At 43.0% G+C, this 21427-nt stretch overlaps 1 protein-coding gene across 1 annotated transcript in view; it reads left to right on the forward strand.

Moving 5' to 3' along the window:
• Positions 1-21427, forward strand: part of SYN2 (synapsin II) — a 758733-nt gene that overhangs the window by 408120 nt on the left and 329186 nt on the right. The window contains exon 4 of the mRNA XM_029600782.1: positions 2402-2558. Coding sequence (XP_029456642.1) covers positions 2402-2558 — 157 coding nt within the window. The remainder of the gene's footprint in view (positions 1-2401; positions 2559-21427) is intronic.

Below are 21427 nucleotides of genomic sequence, written 5' to 3' on the forward strand. Positions count from 1 at the left end.
GGAAGGTGGAAGTCCGGTGTGCCCATGGGCAGAAGGGGAGCGTGGTCAGGTTCAAAGCAGGGGGTCTGATGTAACAAGGAGGACAAGAAGAGCGTGGGTGATGACAAGGCAAGGAACAGAGCCAGAATCTAGGGACGTGGTCAGGCAGGCAGAGGTCAAAGTTCAGGAGTGAGCCCGAGGAGTGGTCAGCGAGCAGAGGTCAGGTATCGGAGGTCAGATGAGGTCACAGGCAGGCCGAGGTCATATGGCAGGCAGCAGACAGGCAGGTCAATGAACAGACTGGAGTCAGAGGTAGGCAGCAGGCAGGCGAGTCGAGGAACGGACTGAGGTCAGAGGCAGGCAGCAGGCAAGCGAGTCGAGGGACGGTCTGGAGTCAGGAGGCAGGCAGCAGACAGGCAGGCAGATCGAGGAACAAGCTGAGGTCAGTACCAGTAAGACAGTCCGGGGTACTACCTGGGTAGACAAACAGACTAACAGGAACAGGAGGACGCTGGAGTACTAGGAAGTAGGAACAAGGCAGGAACAGAACTGGAACAGAAGGATCCTGGAATGAGACTTGGGACAAGACAGGAGCAAGCAACAAACGCAGTGACAATCTAGCACAAATGCCGACCCGATTGCCAAGGCAAGGAACTTCAAGCAATGACTTCCTTATAACGGGAATCAATCAGGGCGCCGCAGAGCTAGGACCCGCCCTTGGCCCTACAAGAGGCCAGGCGGTCTGCGCACGCGTAGGGGCATGGCCAACACAGCTAAGGACGCCGAGCTCTGGCATGAGGCTTGGTGCGCAGTGGAAGGCCTGGCGACCACCGCCGTAGGACGCCGAGGCCTGGAAACGCTAGCAGCAGCAGCTAGGGAGGCCGACCCAGGACATGCCATGGAACCATGAAGGTAAGCAGGACCGTGCGCGGGCAGGGCGCGGATGAGATGCGTAACACCCAGTCCGGAAGTTACACATCATTAAATTAAATTAATATAAATAAATCAAAATCAATTAGATTAGTATAAAAAGTGGGATAATTCAATGTCAAGTGTTGTGCAGTATCTGGCACATCACTTCACATTAGGTTGCATTTTAAAACCTTTATGGTCTTTGGGGTCAGTTTTGGTGGTGAACAGGGCTGGCACAAAGATGAATCCCGTTTCAGCCACACTCCAGTCCACTACTACAAGGCACTGAAGAGGGCAAGAGACAATGGCAGGAGAGCTGCTGTGCCCTCGGCATCATTCACAGTGTCTTCTGCCACTGCTGGCATCTTTCAATGCCACGTCACTCACTCTTTTCTTTCTCATGTTCTCTTATTTTTCCCTTCCCTTCCCCCCGCTCAGTCACTCTGACTCTCTCATCCCCTTCATCCACTCTTTCCTCTGTGCGCCTCTTCTCTCCCACTTTCTTTATGCCCTCCATCTCCCCCTCCTCCTCATTCTTATGTGGATCTCTCACTTTCACTTTCCTTTGTACCTCCTCACTCTTGGAAATGAAAAGAGGCAATGATGAAATCATGACATTTTTGGATAACCTGCAATTTATTCAAATGAGTAATAACTGAAAACAGATGCTGGCTAAAAGATATTTTTCAAAACTAAAAATACATATACAATAATTCAGTCGTTAAATAAAGGGAAGATACTTGGAGAGGATGATTTCGCAGGAAGTTTAACCACCTAACTTTGGAGGCTAAATTGACCCATTTGATAACTGAGCACCAAAATTTAGCTGCTTAGTTTCACAAGTCCTAAATTTTGGCATTCAAAAAGTAGGTGGGGTTAGAACGAGATTTAAGTGTTAATTTATAGTTAGAAGTAGATATGACTTATCACAACCACTAAGTAATATTTAATATGAAACTATGTTACAGTATTTTTTGGCACCTATTTAGTTAACATAATCTTAAGCAAACATGCTATTACGTGGCTTATTGTGAACCGTTGTGACGGCAGCTAGCTTAACGACGGTATAGAAAAGATTTTAAATAAATAAATAAGTTCAGGGAAAGCAAGTTAGGCACTCTGCACTGATTTTCAGTGTTAGGTTCCTAATTTAGATGCCCAAAGTTAGGAAAATAAACAAAACTTCTAAATCTAGGTGGCCAAGGCTACACACTGCTGTATAGTTTATAATGTCATGATTGTTTTAGAGTGATAGCTTCATAGTCATTCTGTATTATTTTCTATTAATGATGTATCGGTGATAGCTATGGTAGCATGTATGTTCTGTCAACTGGGATATGAGCATATTGGGTACAAGTGGATATGACAGCGATCTCACACCATGCAGATGCAGAATGAATATAACATTTTTTGCAGTTTCTCATTCATCTGCTTTATCTTTTCCCTTCACAGAGTTATAAGATAATGAGATCATTCTCTAGTATTAATAGTTATTTTTTCATCTTTTTAGATCAATAAGACCTGACTTTGTTCTTGTTCGACAACATTCATTCAGTATGACTGAGAACGAAGATTATCGTAACCTAATTATTGGAATGCAATATGCCGGCATTCCAAGTGTTAACTCCCTAGAATCAATCTACAACTTCTGTGACAAACCATGGGTGGTAAGTATTAGGTACCCTCTGTGTAGCGTATGCATAGATAATTAGATGTTTGTCCTTCTGTTTCTATACTTAGCATTGACAGCTTCTTTGAAGTTTCCAGGAATAAAGAAGCCATCTTCCCAAGAGAATAGAATTGGTCTTTTAACCAAGCTTTTTATGTCCCTCAGAGGGCAGATGGTTCTACCTGTGGGTTGTGGGATTGTGTTTTTTTTAGATATCTAATCCAACAAATTTAACAAAAGGCTTTAGCCCTCTCTCAGTTCTTGGCATAGGGCCATGAGACTGTGCAGCCTTAGACAGTTAAAAAAAAAATCCTATTTTTATCTTCAGGGTTCTACTCTCTGGCAGCATCCCCAAATACACAGAAGAGCAGTATGCAAACCCAGCTTTTCTCTCTTCAGACTAGTCTGTTATCTGAAACTTTAATTGCAGAGACAGCATTATGTGGTTACTGTAGCTGACATCTTCAGAAACAGTGCAGCAAAGTTACGCATAAAGAAACTTTCACCAGCTATTTAGATGCAGAGGGAAACCAGCAGCAAATTTCCGGGTTACCCATTCTCTCTTCTTTGGCTGCTGCTTTAAATTTGGGCGACCCTGTCGACTTTCCCCACTCCACCATTCTTGATTAGCACTTAGCAGTAACTGGATCTCGGTGCAGCAAGCTCAACCTTCCTTCTTGCATATTTAGGGCTGGATTTACGAAGGTTTTTTTTTTTCCAGTTTCTGAATCCATAGAAAACAACAAGTTTAGTAAATTAGGACCTTTGTTGACAGTTTTAAAACTCTTTCTTGCCAAATCATTTGTGAGGCCTACTATACATTATGATATATAATGTATATATATACCCAATATACATTATGATATAATATGGTAGATATTAAGAGATGCATACTGTCATTTATAGACGAAGGGCCAGATTTTCAAATCTACGCACGGGCGTAAGATTTGTGCTCACAACCCGGCGCACACAAATCTATGCCCAATTTTATAACATGTGTGCGCAGCCGCACGCATATTATAAAATCCGGGGCTGGCGCACGCAAGGGGGTGCACACGTGCACCTTGTGTGTGCTGAGCCCTAGGGGAGCGGCCTCAGAGGGAACTTTCCTCCGCCCCCCCACCTTCCCCTCCCTTCCACTATCTAACCTGCCCCCCAGCCCTACCTAAATCCCACCCCCCCATCTTTATTTCTTTATTTACGCCTGCCTCTGGGCGCGCCGGCATGACCGCTATGCTGGAGGCCTCAGTCCCGCCCCCGCCCCCGGCCCGCCCACTCCCCGCCCATTTTTTCAAGCCCCGGGGCTTGCACACGTCACTGAGCCTATGCAAAATAGGCTCGGCGCGCGCAGGAGCGGGTTTTCAGTGTTACTCGCGTAATATATGCGCGTAATCCTTTGAAAATCCACCCCTAGGAGAACTGATTCAGATCAAATCTGAAACCGGGACACGGAATAAATCAGTTTGAATAAAGCAAAGATTTTCACAGTTCATTTCAAATCTCTATATTCACCTGATTTGCATGCAGATAGTCACAGTTTTGCTCAAACATTCCAAATATTCAAAGATTTACGCAATTCTTACTCTGATGAATACATTGCATATATTGTTAAAATCCATATCCATGCATATATCCATTTTGAATTGACACAAACTAAAAAACAAAATGTTCAGTCATATTTGAATGAAGTTGAAGCTTAAGCTGATTATCCTAGTAAGTTTGAATCAAATATTCACAAACCTGAACCTGTATTAAAATCCGGTTTGGAAGAGGTTTACCCTTCCAGGCTCCAAGCCAACGCGTGCTGAATCACATCCAGGATATGGACACTGCATCAATCTTAAATGATAGCATAAGTCAACAATTTTTGTTCTTTCCTTAATATATTTGCTACAGGTCTGCTGAAGAAGTAGCTTGGGATTCATAAAATGTCCATAATCCAGATATGATTCATCAGCTGCTAGCATGGTGGTGAAAAGTAATTGGGTAATATATATAAATGTTAATACTGATAGAATTAGTGTTATATTATGTAATAACACAGAAAATAAAAATCCTTGAAACACCTGCCATACTTGAAGGAGGAATTACATAAAGGAAGGCACATTGCTAAAGTCAGGAGTTGGTAATTTGGAATCCAGGGGAAAGGCAATTTGTGCAGAGTCCTGTGCCAAAGGGAGGCTCATCAGGAACGAGTAGGGTGCCAAGCTGGAGGAATGATCAGGTATTTGAGTGATGTTTGTGTGGGAGGGGGATGATCAGGTATTTGAGTGATGTTTGTGTGGGAGGGGGATGATCAGGCACTTGAGTGAGGTTCAAGGGGAGGTAAGCACGAGATCTGATGGAAACTGGCTTATTTTTTAGGGATGTGCGATAATGAATGACCCAATTTTAAGTCTGGTCATCAAACCAAAAATTGAATCATTCTGAAAATATCCAGACATTTTCAGATTTATTTTCGGTTCCGCAAATATTGCACATTGGTGCCAATAGATTTCAAAAAATACCCCCTCCTCCTGCAGGGGTTCAGTTTAGGTGAGAGTGAATGGGGATTGCTCCTACCCCCTTATTCATTGGAGACCTCTATGGAAGAGGTATGTGTGGGCCTGGGGGGCAGTAGAAGAGGAATGGGGGCATCTCAATTCTTTGTTAACATTTCCAGGAATTTAAAATTAATGTTTATTTTGGTTCTGCAAATGAACTGAACCAAAATAAACATATGGAAAGTAATTTTCAGCAGCCATATAGGGCTAAAATCTGCATGTACACAGTGATACACACAGACTTTAGTCAGAATTTTTCAAAATGGACTTGTGTGCATAAGTCTGCTTCAAAAATTAGCAGATGTATACGGAAGCCTGTGCAGAATACGTACACACATTTAGACTGGCTTGTTAGCAGGTTTGTATATGCAGATTTACACACATACTTTTGAAAATCAAAAGTATACATGCAAATGGTTTCCCCACCCCAGCTCTACCCCTCAGAACGCCTCTTTCTAGTTTGCCTAAAGGTATACATGGAATTGCTTCTCCATGTACTTTTATGCAAAAAACCTCCTGGACAAAGCCGATTTAAAGCACATGAAATGGGGTTTTTTGCATGTAAATCCTTTTAAAAATTCAGCCCTAAATGAAGCTAAATCCTCCCCACCCCAAAAACAAAAAATAAACTAAAATGAAATCTTTTCCCCTGCACAACGCCAATATTTTTAAAGATCAGAGCTTGGAGGATGGAAGGGAAGCAGATTCTGGGGTCTGGCAGGGGAGTCATTTAAGTTAAAGGACTTAACTTGCCAGCTAGTGCTGCTTTTCAGCATTAACCAATTAACCCCTAGATTCATCAAAAATCTATAATATCACAGGGCTAACGCCCTCGAAAAGAAAAAGGGGCATGTATATTCAAATCGGTGGCTTTCCATAGTGCAGAGTGACATAACGCACGCCGCGGTATGTCATCGGGGCACACGGTACGTTATCACAGTGCGCGTTACATCATCGCAGTGCGCGTTACGTGGTACATTATCGCGGGGCGCATTATGTCATGGTGGTGCGTGTTACGTTATCATGGTGCGTGGTACATGGTACATTATCGTGCACTGCGATACTTTTTCCTACTATATATGCTCGTTTCCTGCCCCTCCTTCTTTGAGGGTGTGTCGGGCGTTGGAGTGAGAGGAGAGGAGGTTAGTTTTCTTAGAGGAGTTCTGGTGGTGTAGTTTTGCAATTTCTGACTGAGTTGTGCTGTTTTGTGTTGTCATTTGTTTCCCTTAACTTTTGCCATTTGTTATATTTATTGGAGTGAAAGAAAGTAAGTGCTGTTTGTCATTTTCTGTGGAGCGGAGAAGGAGTGGAAGCGGAGTGTGAGGAGCGAAGGAGGAGTGTGAGGAGCAGAGGAGGAGTATGAGGAGCGGAGGAGGAGTGTGAGGACTGTGAGGAGCAGAGGAGTGTGTGTGAGGAGGAAAGCATGGAGCATGATAGGCCTGCTACCATCAGGGCCCCCACTAGCTGCATCCACACCGCTACCATCAGGGCCCCTGCCAGCTGCACCCACACTGCTGCCATCAGGACCACTGCCACCAGCACCAGCACCTGCAGCAGGCATCTCATTAGCAGATGTCCGGCAGTTGCGGGGAGAAATAAGGGTCCTGTGAAGAACAGTACAGCGGCAAAACTAGATCCTGCAGCAAAGTATGGCAGCCAGCACCCAAATACAAACACAATTGCAACCTAACTAATGTAATGACACAAATCCTACAGCACATGCCAGACCTCCCATCTGAATCATCTGTGACATCCCTTGACTCGACACCCTGCAGTAGTCCTACCGAATCTCAATGGCGCAGGGGTCGGCCCCCCTAAAACCAATGCCTACTCCCCAAATGGGAAATCATGATGTGGCAAGGGGCCTTGAAAACAGAAAAGGCCTGGCAAGGGCCAATAAGGTTATGTAATGAAAAACACAGGGACTCCCTCTAGATGGAAGAAACCGGCTCATCGTCTGCTCACTACAGAGTAGTTGTGCAATCTCGCACAATGGATGCTGTTATGTCAAGCATTTTCAAGCAGCACAGTTACTAACAAGTGGTCCTTTAGCCTCTGGGCCTATTACTGCATATTTTAAGTAGCCTACAATGTCTTGCCAGATGCTGTCTCTTGTGACGCTGTCCTGTCTCCATCTCCATGCTGCGGGGTGTCATCTCTCCTCATCTCATGCAAGTGCTGGTCCATGCTGCGGGGTGTCATCTCTTCTCATTTCCTGCAAGTGCAGACTCCATACTGTGGAGTATCATCTCTTCTCATCTCCTGCAAGTGGTGGTTCCATGTTACTCATCTCAAATGTGGAATTCACTGTCTCATGAGGCCCATTTATCTAAAGCTTTCAGCTGCCTTGTTAAAACATAGTTATTCAGCAGGCTTTTAGTTAACTCGCAAAAAAGTTAACTAACCTATTAAAAAAATACTTGGCAAAAAGAATTTGTGTGTTCACGCAAAAGTATGTTGAGGTTGACATTCAGTGGTTCAATCAGTACTGGTAGAAGGGTGCCTAGCTGCCCTAGGCAGTGATGTCATCACATGATGTCTCTCTTTCTCTCTCAAATCACACACAGCAAACAACCCTAGCTCCTCAAAGAACTACATACCCAAATACAGGAAATGCCCTCCAGCTCCATGCCTTACCTGCGCCACTTCTTATCTCATTCGTCCTTTCAAGCCTGCTGCCATTACCGATTTCTCTGCCGCTCACCCACTTCTGGTGCCCTAGGCTACTGCCTACCCCGCCTAATGCTTCTGTCAGCCCCGGGTCCAATGCGAGGGAAATGTTCCTGGGCAAAGATACCCAGATATTCAGTGGAACATACGTGGATAAATGTTCCATTTAATGCTTGGATCAATTTATCTCGATAAATTTGGGACGTGTATTTTTCTGACCAGACTTACCCAGTAGAGCTGAATGTTCACTGGATGAAATTTAACTGTGGCCCCAAAATGCCTCCATCACTGCCTGTTTTTATCCAGATAAATTTTGTGCAGGTAATGAGTTTTCTGGACAAAATTTAACCAAGGAAACTGGGAGAAATTTTAAATTTGTCCAGCTAACTTCAAATGTTTCCCAGAAAAGACCTTGCATTATTGATCTCGTTATAAATAGCATGGCTACACTATAATCATGTGCAGTAATGCAAAAACGAATTGGCCATTAGAGATGTGAATCGTGTGATCGATCGTCTTAACGATCGATTTTGGCTGGGGGGGGAGGGAATCGGATCGTCGCGGTTTTGTTTTTTTTTAAAATCGTGTAAATCGTAAGACATTTTGGGGGGTTCGGGAGGGTGGGGGATTTATTTTAAAGGGTCGGGGTGGGTTTTAGGGTTGTTTTGGTGTGCCGGTTTTCCCGCCCTCCCCCTTCCCCTCCCCCTTCCACCGATTTACGATTTTTGACGATAAATCGGGGGAATTCCTATTGTATATCACCTCTAACGATTTTTGACGATTTAAAATATATCGGACGATATTTTAAATTGTCAAAAAACGATTCACATCCCTATTGGCCATATAGTAGGGATGTGCAGCAGGGATGGATTTCGTCCCATTCGGTATTTGTATTCATGGGGAGCCAAATCCGTTGCATCCATTTTCGGGGGACCCCGATCCGTTCATTATTTTTATTTATTTATTTATTTAAAAACTCTTCTATACTGTTGTTAAGTTAATTCACCATCACAATGGTTTACAGAAAGGCACAATAAGGAAAAACTATAATTGGTATAGATTACAAATTATATATGTGCCAACATAGAATGGTAACATATTTTAATAAGAAAAGACTATGTGTTAATTAAGGCTTATATGTTGGTTGAAAAGCTGTCAAGCAGTTCAAATTTAGCGTTAAATTGCAATTGGAGATATTAGAGGAAAAAAACTGATTACTTGGTGCGTCCTTATATTTCAACTGTTTTCCTCTTTCTCTTTGTCTTTATAAAAAGCTTGTTTAAAAAGCCAGGTTTTCAGACTAGTTTTAAATAGTTTCAAATTTCTCTGCAGCCTTATTTCGAGTGGCATGGAGTTCCATAGAAAAGGTCCAGCCAGCGACAGTACTCTCTCCCTTACCTGAGTGAGGCGTGCTGATTTAACAGAAGGAATAGTAGTAGAGCTTTATTAGCAGATCTAAGGTTTCTGTGTGGTACATGTACATGCAGTGCTATGTTAAGCCAGTCGGCCTTTTCATCATGGATTAGGTTATGAATTATACACAATGCTTTGTATTGTATTCTTTGTTCAATTGGAAGCCAGTGTAGTTCAGCAAGTGTACCTGTGATGTGGTCTCTTTTTTTTTGCCTGTCAAAATTCTAGCAGCAGAATTTTGCAATATTTGGAGTGGTCTAATAGTAACTTGAGGTAGCCCTAATAGCAGAGAGTTACAGTAATCTGTGCTCGCGAATATCATTGACTGTGAGAAGATTATTCAGTGTTAGCAGGGGTTTCAGTCGTCTAAGGACCATTAGTTTGGCGTGACCTTCTTTTAATTTCTGTGAAATGTGTTGTTTCATGTTAAGCTCAGGGTCAATTATTACCCCTAGATTCTGTACTTTTATTGCTAACTCTACGGTTTGATTATTTTTTATTGCGATTGTAGGTTGCATAGGGTATATATTTTTTCGTTCTAAGTGTAAGAATTCAGTTTTATCAATGTTTATTACCAGTTCCATTTGGTTTAGGAGTTGTTTGATTATTTCAAGATACATATTAGCCAGTTTCATTGTTTCTTCGATTATGTTTACGATGGGTAATAATAGTTGTATGTCATCCACGTATATGTAGTGTATTATTCCAAGTCCAGTGAGTAGGTGACATACTGGGAGGAGGTAAATGTTAAAGAGTGTTGCGGACAGGGCTGAACACTGTGGGACTCCTGTTTGTAGTTTAACTTTGTTTGATAGTGTGTTTTTGATTTGTACTTGGAAAAATATGTTGCTTAAGCATGACTCAAACCAGTTTATTGTTTTGTTATTGAGTCCTATTTCTTTTAGTCTATTGATTAAGATTTTGTGATTTACAGTGTCACATGCTGCAGAGAGATCCAATAGAATCAGAATGTAATGTGTTCCTGTATCAAAGCCTCTTAAGATATTGTCTGATAAAGCTAATAATAATGTCTCAGTACTATAGTGATTGCGAAAACCATGTTGTACAGGATATAATATGTTATTACTTTCTAAGTGGTTTGAGTTGTTTTTGAACTGTTTTTTCAATTAGTTTGGCTATTAGGGGTAAGTTGGAGACTGGTCTATAGTTGCTCAGATTTAGGGGGTCAAGGTTCTTTTTCTTAATGATTGGCTTAATTATGGCTCCTTTCAGGATATATGGCATTGATCCTTCATCTAGAGAAAGGTTGATGATCTTAGTTAATGTTGGAGCTACTGTGTTGACTAGTTTTTTAAATTCCATTTTATTCCTTTATGAGTATGGCGCCGGCCGTCCATTGCTCCTACCATCCATTGCTCCTACCATGTGACAGGGGCCGACCAATGGCACCGGTAGCCCCTGTGACATAATGAGGGCAAAGGCTATTTTGAATACCGGCAGCCGACAGCCCAAGTGCAGGAGATCGCGCCGGGACCCCCGCTGGACCACCAGGGACTTTTGGTAAGTCTTGGGGGGGTCCGTTGGGTGGGGGGTGGGGGTTATTCATTAGATATGTTGTATTTGTGGGGGTTCGACATACGTTTCGTGACCCCACAAATACAACGAATAGGGACATATACGTTGCAGATTGCCAATACGTCGAAAATGAATGCACACCCCTACCATATAGTGTTGCTTACCAAGGGTAAACAAAATAGTTTAAACAAGCTAAATAGCATGAGCTAAACTGAACCTGTTCTGTACTCTTTTCTTCATCCCTCCTGCTGGCTGACAAGGGATATACAAGTAAACCTGCCTCATGGAGCTTGCTTATCTGTGCAAAGGAGAAAAGTAGGAGATCTACTGCACAGCAGAGAGTTCCAGGAGAGCAGAAAATTGACAAGACTGTTAGCTAACTTAGAACCCTCTGTCTTCTTGATCAGTAAGGATTTTCAAAGACCAGTGTCAAAGGTAGTGGATAGGGACAGAAGGGGAGCATGAAATGGGGAGACCCTGATTTCCTCATCTGACAAATAACAGCAGGGCCCAAATTAACCTTCCAATCGCTCCACCCACCTGGTTGAAGTAAAAAGCTTGGCAATCTGATCTCCTTTTTCTCAGAAGTACCTTAAAAAACTTGTCCCAGATCTTCCTCCTCATCCCTTAGAGTCCCCGCAAAGGCTCCCAAACCTGAACTGGAAGGATGGCACAGGCCTAACACCTACTAATCATCATCTAGCTTTGCTAGCAATGCCTAGCATTAGAACATTGCTGGAAACCGAGCCAGTAAGAGGTTAGCCTGTGTCCCCCCCTGGCAGCTTGCCATTGGGAACTTATGTGGGGTCCTGTGGAGGGGTTGGGTTTGGATCAGGGCAATTTATTTTAGATCACATGGGAGGGAAGGAATCAGGAAGGGGGATTGCTGTTAGGGTTTTTTTTTTCCTTTTACTTTGGCTAGAAGGGGGAGAGATAAAGTGGAGTGATTGGGCCTCTCATTTATTTAGCAGATTATATAAGAAGGAAGGAAGATGGGGATTCTCAAGCCCCTTAGGTGTTTAGCAGATTAAACAGGAAGTAAAAGTTGGGAAGCTGTTGTGCCCCTTATTTTTACCTGATTGGGTTGACAAGAGTAGGGATTGTGTTGAGCTGCGCAAGGAAAGGAGTTTTGAAGGGGAATTAGCCACCTATTGCTGATTTTTAATGCAAGCTAAGTTTAGATGACCAAGTCTGAGAATCCTGAATCTAGGCGCCTACATTTTGGCCATCTAAGTTTAAGCTCATTTTCATTCAAAAGTCTAGATGCCTAGATTCTGCTGACAACGTGCTTAACTCAGTGAGTCAAAATCTAGCGAGCTAAGATAGATGCTCTGGCCTTTTTTGAAAATTGACCCCACAGTGAATAAAGTTCAGAGTATTAAGCTGTGATCCCTTAAGCTCTAACCACTGTATTCCACAGTAAACCATTCCATTAATGCTATGACATCTAGTCTCCTAATTTGCAAGAGTAGTTACCACTTCACTAAGAGTTCACTTGGCGCAGCAAACATCTGATGATAAAGCCCAGTTCAGTGGATGGGGCATTGTCTTTACTTATGAATTATATTAAAACCTGAATGGGATTAAAAGTTGTCAACAGCCAGGCTCTTAAGTGACGTTCAGACAGAATTATCTACATTTGTGGCAGTGCATACATTAAAGAGAGTTTCTATGTTCTGAAATAGACTAAATTGCAAATGATTCATAATTCTGGGTGAAAGTAGGTTATTTACATTTAGAAATGCTTTTCTCATGGATAAAATATGTATTCTACTCATCTTCAAGAGTTAAAATGTTATTTTAAATATTTGCTACTAAGGGCTCAGAGCTGAAAATGAGACCAGATTTAATGTGCACGGCTGATTTTATGCCAGTCTATGTCAGGAGAAAACCCACCAAGATTGTTTTAGTTGAGGGGTTATTGACATGCTGATAATAAGGTTATTGTATATCTCTGCAGACATTACTTTAATGCATCTGTTATTTTCTGTGCTATGCGTCATTTCCTGAGAATGTGATACATGCTATTCAATAAAATTGGTCAGGAAAGGCAATAATAGTGGTATTTATATGCTATAATTGTATAATCAATTCATAATGACTCATACTTCATGGAAAAGTTATTTTGTCAATCTTACAGCTACTGTGGTCGACTTGAAGTATCTTGAGTATTCTTCAACTAGTTTACACCAATGGATTACTCTAAGCTTAGAGAACTTGAGCCTTAGCATTCACTTTTTCCTATCTCAGACTAGAACAGAAGAGACCAGTCTCTATGATGAACATCAACTTTGGTGCATCAAAGCTGCTAGAGTTCAAACAAGCTTTCAATATTGCACTATAAAAGCTGTGCACACTCCCAAAAGAGGAGCTTCCAAGATCCCAAATGAACTTTTCTGGAGGGAAGCTTCAGGCCAGTACTGTCTTTATGGCATCTATCTGCATGCTTTTTGGTTCTTTTAGAGCCCAATGTACTAACCTGTGAAATGTTTTCACAAAAACGTTTTTCACATAAACAATGTTGCGAAATGCCCACAGTTATTATTATTATTATTTATTCATTTATTAGTCACCTACTGCCAGGCTGTAGGTGATACTCAAAACAAACACACAAAAATACAAATGTGTGGGTGTTTTGCAAACATCATTTTCTCACTCTGTGAGTAAGCTTTATTCAAATGCCCTATTAATGTGATGCAAAACCATGCAAAGCAGATCATTAATGTGCCATTTTGTAAAAATAGAAACACAAAAATGGCTTCACTGTCCTGTTTTTGCAAAAAAAAACAAAAAACAACAAAACACCTCAAGAGGTGTGGTTATTTTCCTGACCAGGCAGGAAGCAGTGGTGCGGGCAAACCACCACTGGGATCTGAAGGGGCCCCATAGCCCATGAAAGTTCCTCTCAAGTGTCATTAAAAGTTCCTGGTGAACACATTTCCTTAATGGAAATGTCTAAAGCTATTAAATCATTACCAGCAGGTAAGAGTCCAGGACCCAATGGATCATGTAAACTTTTATAAGAAGTTCTTTATGGAGCTGGCAATGCCTATGGCAAATGCTTTTGATCACTTGAAGGTACATCCCGATGCTCAGTATAGGATGACTGAGGCAACCATTGTGGTTTTGTATAAAAAGGGGGAAAAGATGCATTAGATCCAGGGTCATACTGGCCCATTTCTCTTTTAAATGCAGATATAAAAGTCCTAGCTAAGATAATGCAACTCAGATTGGAAAACATTTTGCCTCAGCTAGTGAATATAGATCAGACAGAGTTTGTGAAGGACAGGATCTCCTCCATCAATACAAGGTGGTCCTTCCATATTATTCTGCTTGCTGAAAAACACAAACTACATGGGCTATTGGCCTCTTTGGACACTGTATGACATCATCAGGCACTGTCAGCTGAGGAGGAGGAAGCGACTGCTTCACAAAGCCTCCATCCTTTGCAAACAGTTCTGGCCATACCACCATGAAGCCTGTCCCACAGCGGCAAAAGAAGAAGCCCAAGCTGCCGCGGAGCCCATCCCACGACAGTAGAAGTAGCCCAGGCCTCCGTAGAGCCCATCCTGTAGCAGCAGCAGAAAAAGTAATCCAGGCCATTGTGGAGCCCATCCTGTGGTAGCTGAAAATGAGGCCCTGGCCTGCCTGCGTGCATGTGTGTGAGAGAGCATGCCTGCCTGCCTCTATGTGTGTATGAGAGAACGCCTGCCTATATGTGAGAGAATGCTTGCCTGAAAGTGTCTATGTGAGAGTGCTTGCCTGCTTGTGTGTGAGAGAGTGCCTACCTGCCTATGTGAAAGACTGCCTGCCTGTCTGCCTGCGTATGAGAGAGTGCCTTCCTGCTTATGAGTGTTTCTATCTGCATGTGTGTGTGTGTGAGTGCCTTCCTGCCTGCATATTTGTGTGTGAGAGAGTGCCTTCCTGTCAGCCTACAGGTGTGTGAGAGAGACTCTGCTTGCTTATGAGTGTATCTGTCTGCATGTGTGTGTGTATGAGAGGGTCTTCTTGCCTGCCTGCGTGTGTGTAAGAGAGTGCCTGAGTCCATGTATATGGGTGAGTGCCTGCTTGAGTGTGTGTGTTTGAAAGAACATGTGGGGAATGTTTTAGAATGAACATGTGTGAGTGTGAGAGAGAGACAGGATAAAGTTTGTGTGGCCACACATCCCCAATCCATAGCATTCTCAGTGTGACTGGCCATCAAAAGAACCCAGGTCTGAAAAGTGGGAGATTTTTTAATCTTTACTAGTTGTAATTTTTGGGTGTTATTTCATGTGTCTGCCGTTTTGAAATAATTTATTGTTTTTGGGAGAAATATTAAAATAGTTATGTGAGTTTTTAATTATTGGTTCTGTTTAGGGTGACCAACTGCCCGGTTTTGGACCAGACAGCCCAGTTTTCCAGCCCGATGTACAGTGTCCGGTTACAAAGGTAACCGGACACTGTTACTCTTCCAGTGGGAGTATCCCCAGAGGCTCTGAACTCAGTCTTCTGTTTTGTTTTGTTTTTTACTGGCATATTTTGGAATTTACATTGCTAAAAGTACCTGTGTGTCCTGCTTTGTTTCATTTCTGCACTTCAATGACATTCGGCATTCATTCAGTTTGCTATTATTCACTATTTTAAATGTCTTTATAGATGCATTCAGTGTTCTCCTAGTTTAATTCTTTAATGCCACTGACAAACAATTTAGATGGTTGCCATGGATAATACATACAGTGAAAAATGGTACTAACCTATAGAACAGAAGAAGCTGATATCTGGAAAAGAGGCTTGTGAAAGTTCATGTACTATAACGTTTTTTTTTTCCTTTTTTGATCTAAAGGTATAACACTTATAGACTTCATTCTTTTCCTTCTTCTTTTTTAAAATTTGTATTTAAACATTTTACAATTAAAAACTCCTTGAAAATAGACAAGACCTCATGTTATAAGTAATTTATCCTGACAATACTGAACCATTAACTTTCAAAAACATAAAAAGGAAATAAAAAACAATGATATGCTCATATAGACCTAAGAAAGTCACAAAAAAGGCATACTGAAGTGTTGAAACTCCCCATCCCAATCCCCTTCCTCCACGTCCAACCAATATACACAAGAGACAATATAGTAGACCAAAGCTCAATGATTGTAATCTATTGTCTCTCGCCCGCAATGGGCCTCAGGCAGTCGTCAGCCTTCTGAGCAATCATTTTTGTAATCATTTATTGTCTCTTGTATTTACTCTTAAACTCTATTATCCAATTTTTAGCCAAACTTTATTAAACGCATCTCTTAAAATAGTATCGACCTATTGTCTCTATATTGAAACTGGAATACTTAGCCAATTCAGATGCTCATCAGCCACTCATTTTCAACTGGAACAAGTCCTTAAATTTTATCACCCAAAGTTTTTTAAGCATCACCCAAAGTGTTTTAAGCGTCATGGACCATGTTTCGACTATTACAGTCTTCTTCAGGGGAAATAGTTACTGTACATCATCGGCTCAATATTCTCTTAACCTAAAAAGAAACATACAATAAACACTCACACACATTCTTACTTCAGAAAGTTCAACTCACTCATATCCATTTACTATCTCACGGGTTCCAGCTCTAAAAATAGAGCCCTAGTAAATATCCCTAGTAAATATCCCTATCTTTTCTACTCAATATACTAGGAGATATTACTTGGTAACGAAAACATAATCGCTTACCCGGACACTTAATGTACGTCTCTTCAAAGTAAATGCCACAACATTCAAACCTCCCAATGTCAAGTTTAAATATACCTCTCTCACTACCATCACCTGAAATGATCATTACTTCCCTTTATCAAAAAACTACATTACCCACAATCTGAACCACCAGTCAAATTTAAAGAGAAAATGAAATTTCTAACCCTTCAAAAAACAGACTAGTCTATTTCTTTGTTTAATCCTCTTGGAGTCACCGTATCGAAATAATAAATCCACTTTTGTTCCCTCTGCATTAGGTAATTATCAAAATCACCACCCCGATTACATGGTCTAAATTGTTCAATTATTGCCAAAGTCAAATCCAAAAATGTGTGTTTTTTTTCAACACAATGTTGTACAAGAGGTGCCTCCACTTTATTCCTGACTATAGCGCTTCAGTATTCTATTAAACGGGTCTTTAAACTCCGTTTTGTCTTACCAATGTATAACAATGGGCAGGGACACCAAATGCCATACACAACTCAACGGGAATCACAACTGGTTAGTGCCATCAACTTAAATTTGTTATTCCCAAAAAACAGTAGTGTGTCCCCAGAAAACGATTGGGTACACACAGAGCATTTCCTGCAAGCGTAATGTCCCCAAGTTTACCCAATCGTTTTCTGGGGACACACTACCGTTTTTTGGGAATAACAAATTTAAGTTGATGGCACTAACCAGTTGTGATTCCCGTGGAGTTGTGTATGGTGTTTGGTGTCCCTGCCTGTTGTTATACATTGGTAAGACAAAACAGCATTTACTTTGAAGAGATGTACATTAAGTGTCCGGGAAGCGATTATGTTTTCGTTACTAAGTAATATCTCCTAGAATTTTGAGTAGAAAAGATAAGGGATATTTACTAGGGCTCTATTTTTAGAGCTGGAACCCATGAGATAGTAAATGGATGTGAGTGAGTTGAACTTTCTGAAGTAAGAATGTGTGTGAGTGTTTATTGTATGTTTCTTTTTAGGTTAAGAGAATATTGAGCCGATGATGTACAGTAACTATTTCCCCTGAAGAAGACTGTAATAGTCGAAACATGGCCCATGTCGGGTGAAATGTTTTGGGTGATAAAATTTAAGGACTTGTTCCAGTTGAAAATGAGTGGCTGATGAGCGTCTGAATTAGCTAAATATTCCAGTTTCAATATAGAGACAATAGGTCGATACTATTTTAAGAGATGCATTTAATAAAGTTTGGCTAAAAATTGGATAATAGAGTTTTAAGAGTAAATACAAGAGACAATAAATGATTACAAAAATGATTGCTCAGAAGGCTAACGACTGCCTGAGGCCCATTGCGGGCGAGAGACAGTAGATTACAATCATTGAGCTTTGGTCTATGATATTGTCTCTTGTGTAAATTGGTTTGGTGGTAATAGGATTTGAATTCTATTTCCCTCTCTTTGCTAACTATAGTTAGTGCACGCTAACATCCAATTAGCATGTACTAAGTCCTGTTAGGGCGTTCTAACCCCAAAATTAGGGAAACCTGAAATAAACACCCCCAAACCATTTAAAAAATGAGATCAGACCGATAACAACCCAAGACGAAAACAACAGGAAAAAAATTCTGTGCTCATCCCTAGTGTCTAGTCCAACATTTTTAAAGGAGTCGGTGCAAGGGGGATTGCTGAAGGGGCTGATTGTTCCCATTGTGGATGTAAAAGGGACGCTAGAGTGTTGGTGGCACTGTGGCAACGTGACAGTATAATACAAAAATGAAATATTCCAAAAATGTTCGGAAATGTTTGGATGAATCAAACTTTCTGTTTGGCTAGAACAAACCAAACCAAAAATCAACTTATTCCCATATTATGATGAATTGTTTCCTTGACCTTAATTAGTGTTGTGTTTGTGGACCCTTGAGCTGGCTGAGAGCAGATGGATCCACCGAGGGGAGGCCCTCTAATGGTACTCTTAGCTGGGAGGTGGTACAAGGCCAGGAGACCAGACTGGAGCTTCACCTTTACCAGCCCTCGTTCCCCGCAGGTTGAGCTCTTGTGTGCCGGGGCTGGCAGGAGTTAGGCGAGTGTCTCCTGGCTGAGAGAGTCCAGTGGGTGGTCCGAGTCGAGGCTGGCGGAGATCCGGAGGAACAGAGACAGTCCAGGAGTCGAAGCGGGCAGCAGTGGTGCAACACGGTAAACCAGGCCAGAAGTCGGGGCAGGCAGAAGACAAACAGGAATCAGTGGTCAGGACGGGCAGCAGCCAGGATAATCAGGATACCAAGCCGAGGTCAGAGCCAAGGAGACAACCGAAGACAGGAGCTGGAAGAGGAGCAGAACCACAGGAGCAGGAACACAGGTACGGAGACAGGAGAAAGCAGGAACCAGGAACAGAGGCAGGAACAAGTAGGAACACAAGAACTGGAACAAACTGGAATGCTGGAAAGGAAGCAGGAACACAGGGCAAGCAACTACCTACTCTCATGAGCTGACTTGTTGCCAAGGCAAGAAAGGGAAGCAGGAAGTGGGCTTAAATAGCCCTAAGCCGTGGTGTCATCACTGGGGGCCGAGCCGAGGTTTCCCACCGCGGCCCCTTTAAATCTGGAGTTAGGCCGCACATACACGCCTAGGGAGGAGGAATCCAGGAGGCAGCCGGCGGTGTCTCCCTTGTGGGGAGAATGCCGCGGCAGAGGCCCAACACAGCCTGCCTGTCAGGGCCGTGGGAAGAGACTGAGACCGGCGTCTGCCAGGTAAGTTGGGGGAACCCGGTTGTGGCGGTTTGCAACCGGGGTTCACAACATTAGGGCAGTATTGCAGGCTTGCACACTTGCCATTTTCTATTCCAGCTGTCTCATTTTCTCTCCTTGACCTTCCAGTAGCCTCCCAAGTATTAATATGGGACTGCAAAACAGAAGATCCCACTAGAATTTGACCCAATCTATTGTTCAAGGACTGTTTCATAGAAACTATAACACTCCATAGGGAATCCATTGTTACTGCTGCGGATTTGACTAAGGGGTAGGGAGATACATGAAACTCTGGGCTCAGTGATGCCTCCAATTCACTAGGGGTGACCACTCCATTCTCAAGCACCACACTTTGAAGCCATCCAGTCTAGCTTGCAAAAGCCAAGGGGTTGGTATATCTTGTGGAGGACAAGTACAAATCTTTCCCTTTCTTTTTCTACCATGATGGTCTGGAAAAAAATAAAACAGCTCCTAAACTCAGCTCAGTCCAATGCCTCAGAACTCAGCAACTCATATCTGATTTTAATACTATTTTGGGCCCGAAGACTCCATTCTGACACAGAGGATCTTTAGCCAACAAGAGAATAATGGAGTACAGTACAGAAAGATATAATGCCCTCAGCCCTCAATTTCTAACTTGAGTGCTTAGATAGTCAGTTAAACCTTTCTCCTAGCTTCAGATACCAGAGGATTCAGTTCTTATATACCGTTTATTAGAATGATGAAACAGTTCAACACTCAATATGAATGGCAAGACAAAGAATAGCCAAACAGACAGCAGTGCCTGGTTTAACTATTATGAGCTTCTGGAGCTATAGCTGAAGCTGTAGCTATTAGTGAATAGGAATAGTTGAATAGGAGTAGGGAAATAGGAATAAGTGAAAAGTGATGCTTTTTAGGAGCTTGTAGTGAAGGATTCAGGATGAGCTGTTAGCTTGTCAAAAGTCTTTTTGTAACTGAATGTCCCTCCAGGCGGTAAACAGTCCCAGCATGCCTCAGGTCAAGGGCGCAAAAAGAAGAGGAGAGAGTCACAGAACGAGAGAAAGAGAGAGCAAAACAGGAACAGATCCGGGACAGTTGCCTTTCTCTTACCTGGGTCCTTTAAGGGACATCGAGCCACAGGTACATCTGAGGCCATCCATGTTGATTATCATCTGGACCCAGGGGCCTTCAAATAGTGGTGCACAGTGGCATGCAGCTGCCGACATGCACATGCCAAGGGAGAGTGACCCTTATGCCGTTGTTTTCAGCTGCTGGCATTATGGGGAAAAAAGAGGAACGAGAAGATATCAGTGACTGTGTCAACCCCGACTTTAACATGTGGACCTATGGAATTGCATGTCCAAAGAGCTAATTCAACACTGCAAGCTTTGAGTCCTGACTTAATTGAGATCTCCTTTTCTCCCAAAGCATGTACTCTGCCACCTATTAGAGATGTGAATCGTGTCCTCGATCGTCTTAACGATCGATTTCGGCTGGGAGGGGGAGGGAATCGTATTGTTGCCGTTTGGGGGGGTAAAATATCGTGAAAAATCGTAAAATCGTGAGCCGGCACATTAAAACCCCCTAAAACCCACCCCCCGACCCTTTAAATTAAATCTCCCACCCTCCCGAACCCCCCCCCCAAATGACTTAAATAACCTGGGTGTCCAGCGGCGGTCCGGAACGGCAGTGGTCCGGAACGGGCTCCTGCTATTGAATCTTGTTGTCTTCAGCCGGCGCCATTTTCCAAAATGGCGCCGAAAAATGGCGGCGGCCATAGACCCAACACGATTCCACGGCAGGAGGTCCTTCCGGACCCCCGCTGGACTTTTGGCAAGTCTTGTGGGGGTCAGGAGGCCCCCCCCAAGCTGGCCAAAAGTTCCTGGAGGTCCAGCGGGGGTCAGGGAGCGATTTCCCGCCGCGAATCGTTTTCCGTACGGAAAACGGCGCCGGCAGGAGATCGACTGCAGGAGGTCGTTCAGCGAGGGTTCCGGCGCCTCGCTGAACGACCTCCTGCAGTCGATCTCCTGCCGGCGCCATTTTCCGTACGGAAAACGATTCGCGGCGGGAAATCGCTCCCTGACCCCCGCTGGACCTCCAGGAACTTTTGGCCAGCTTGGGGGGGGCCTCCTGACCCCCACAAGACTTGCCAAAAGTCCAGCGGGGGTCCGGAAGGACCTCCTGCCGTGGAATCGTGTTGGTCTATGGCCGCCGCCATTTTTCGGCGCCATTTTGGAAAATGGCGCTGGCTGAAGACAACAAGATTCAATAGCAGGAGCCCGTTCCGGACCGCTGCCGTTCCGGACCGCCGCT

This window comes from Rhinatrema bivittatum, chromosome 4 (genome assembly GCF_901001135.1).
Source record: "Rhinatrema bivittatum chromosome 4, aRhiBiv1.1, whole genome shotgun sequence".
NCBI lineage: Eukaryota > Metazoa > Chordata > Amphibia > Gymnophiona > Rhinatrematidae > Rhinatrema > Rhinatrema bivittatum.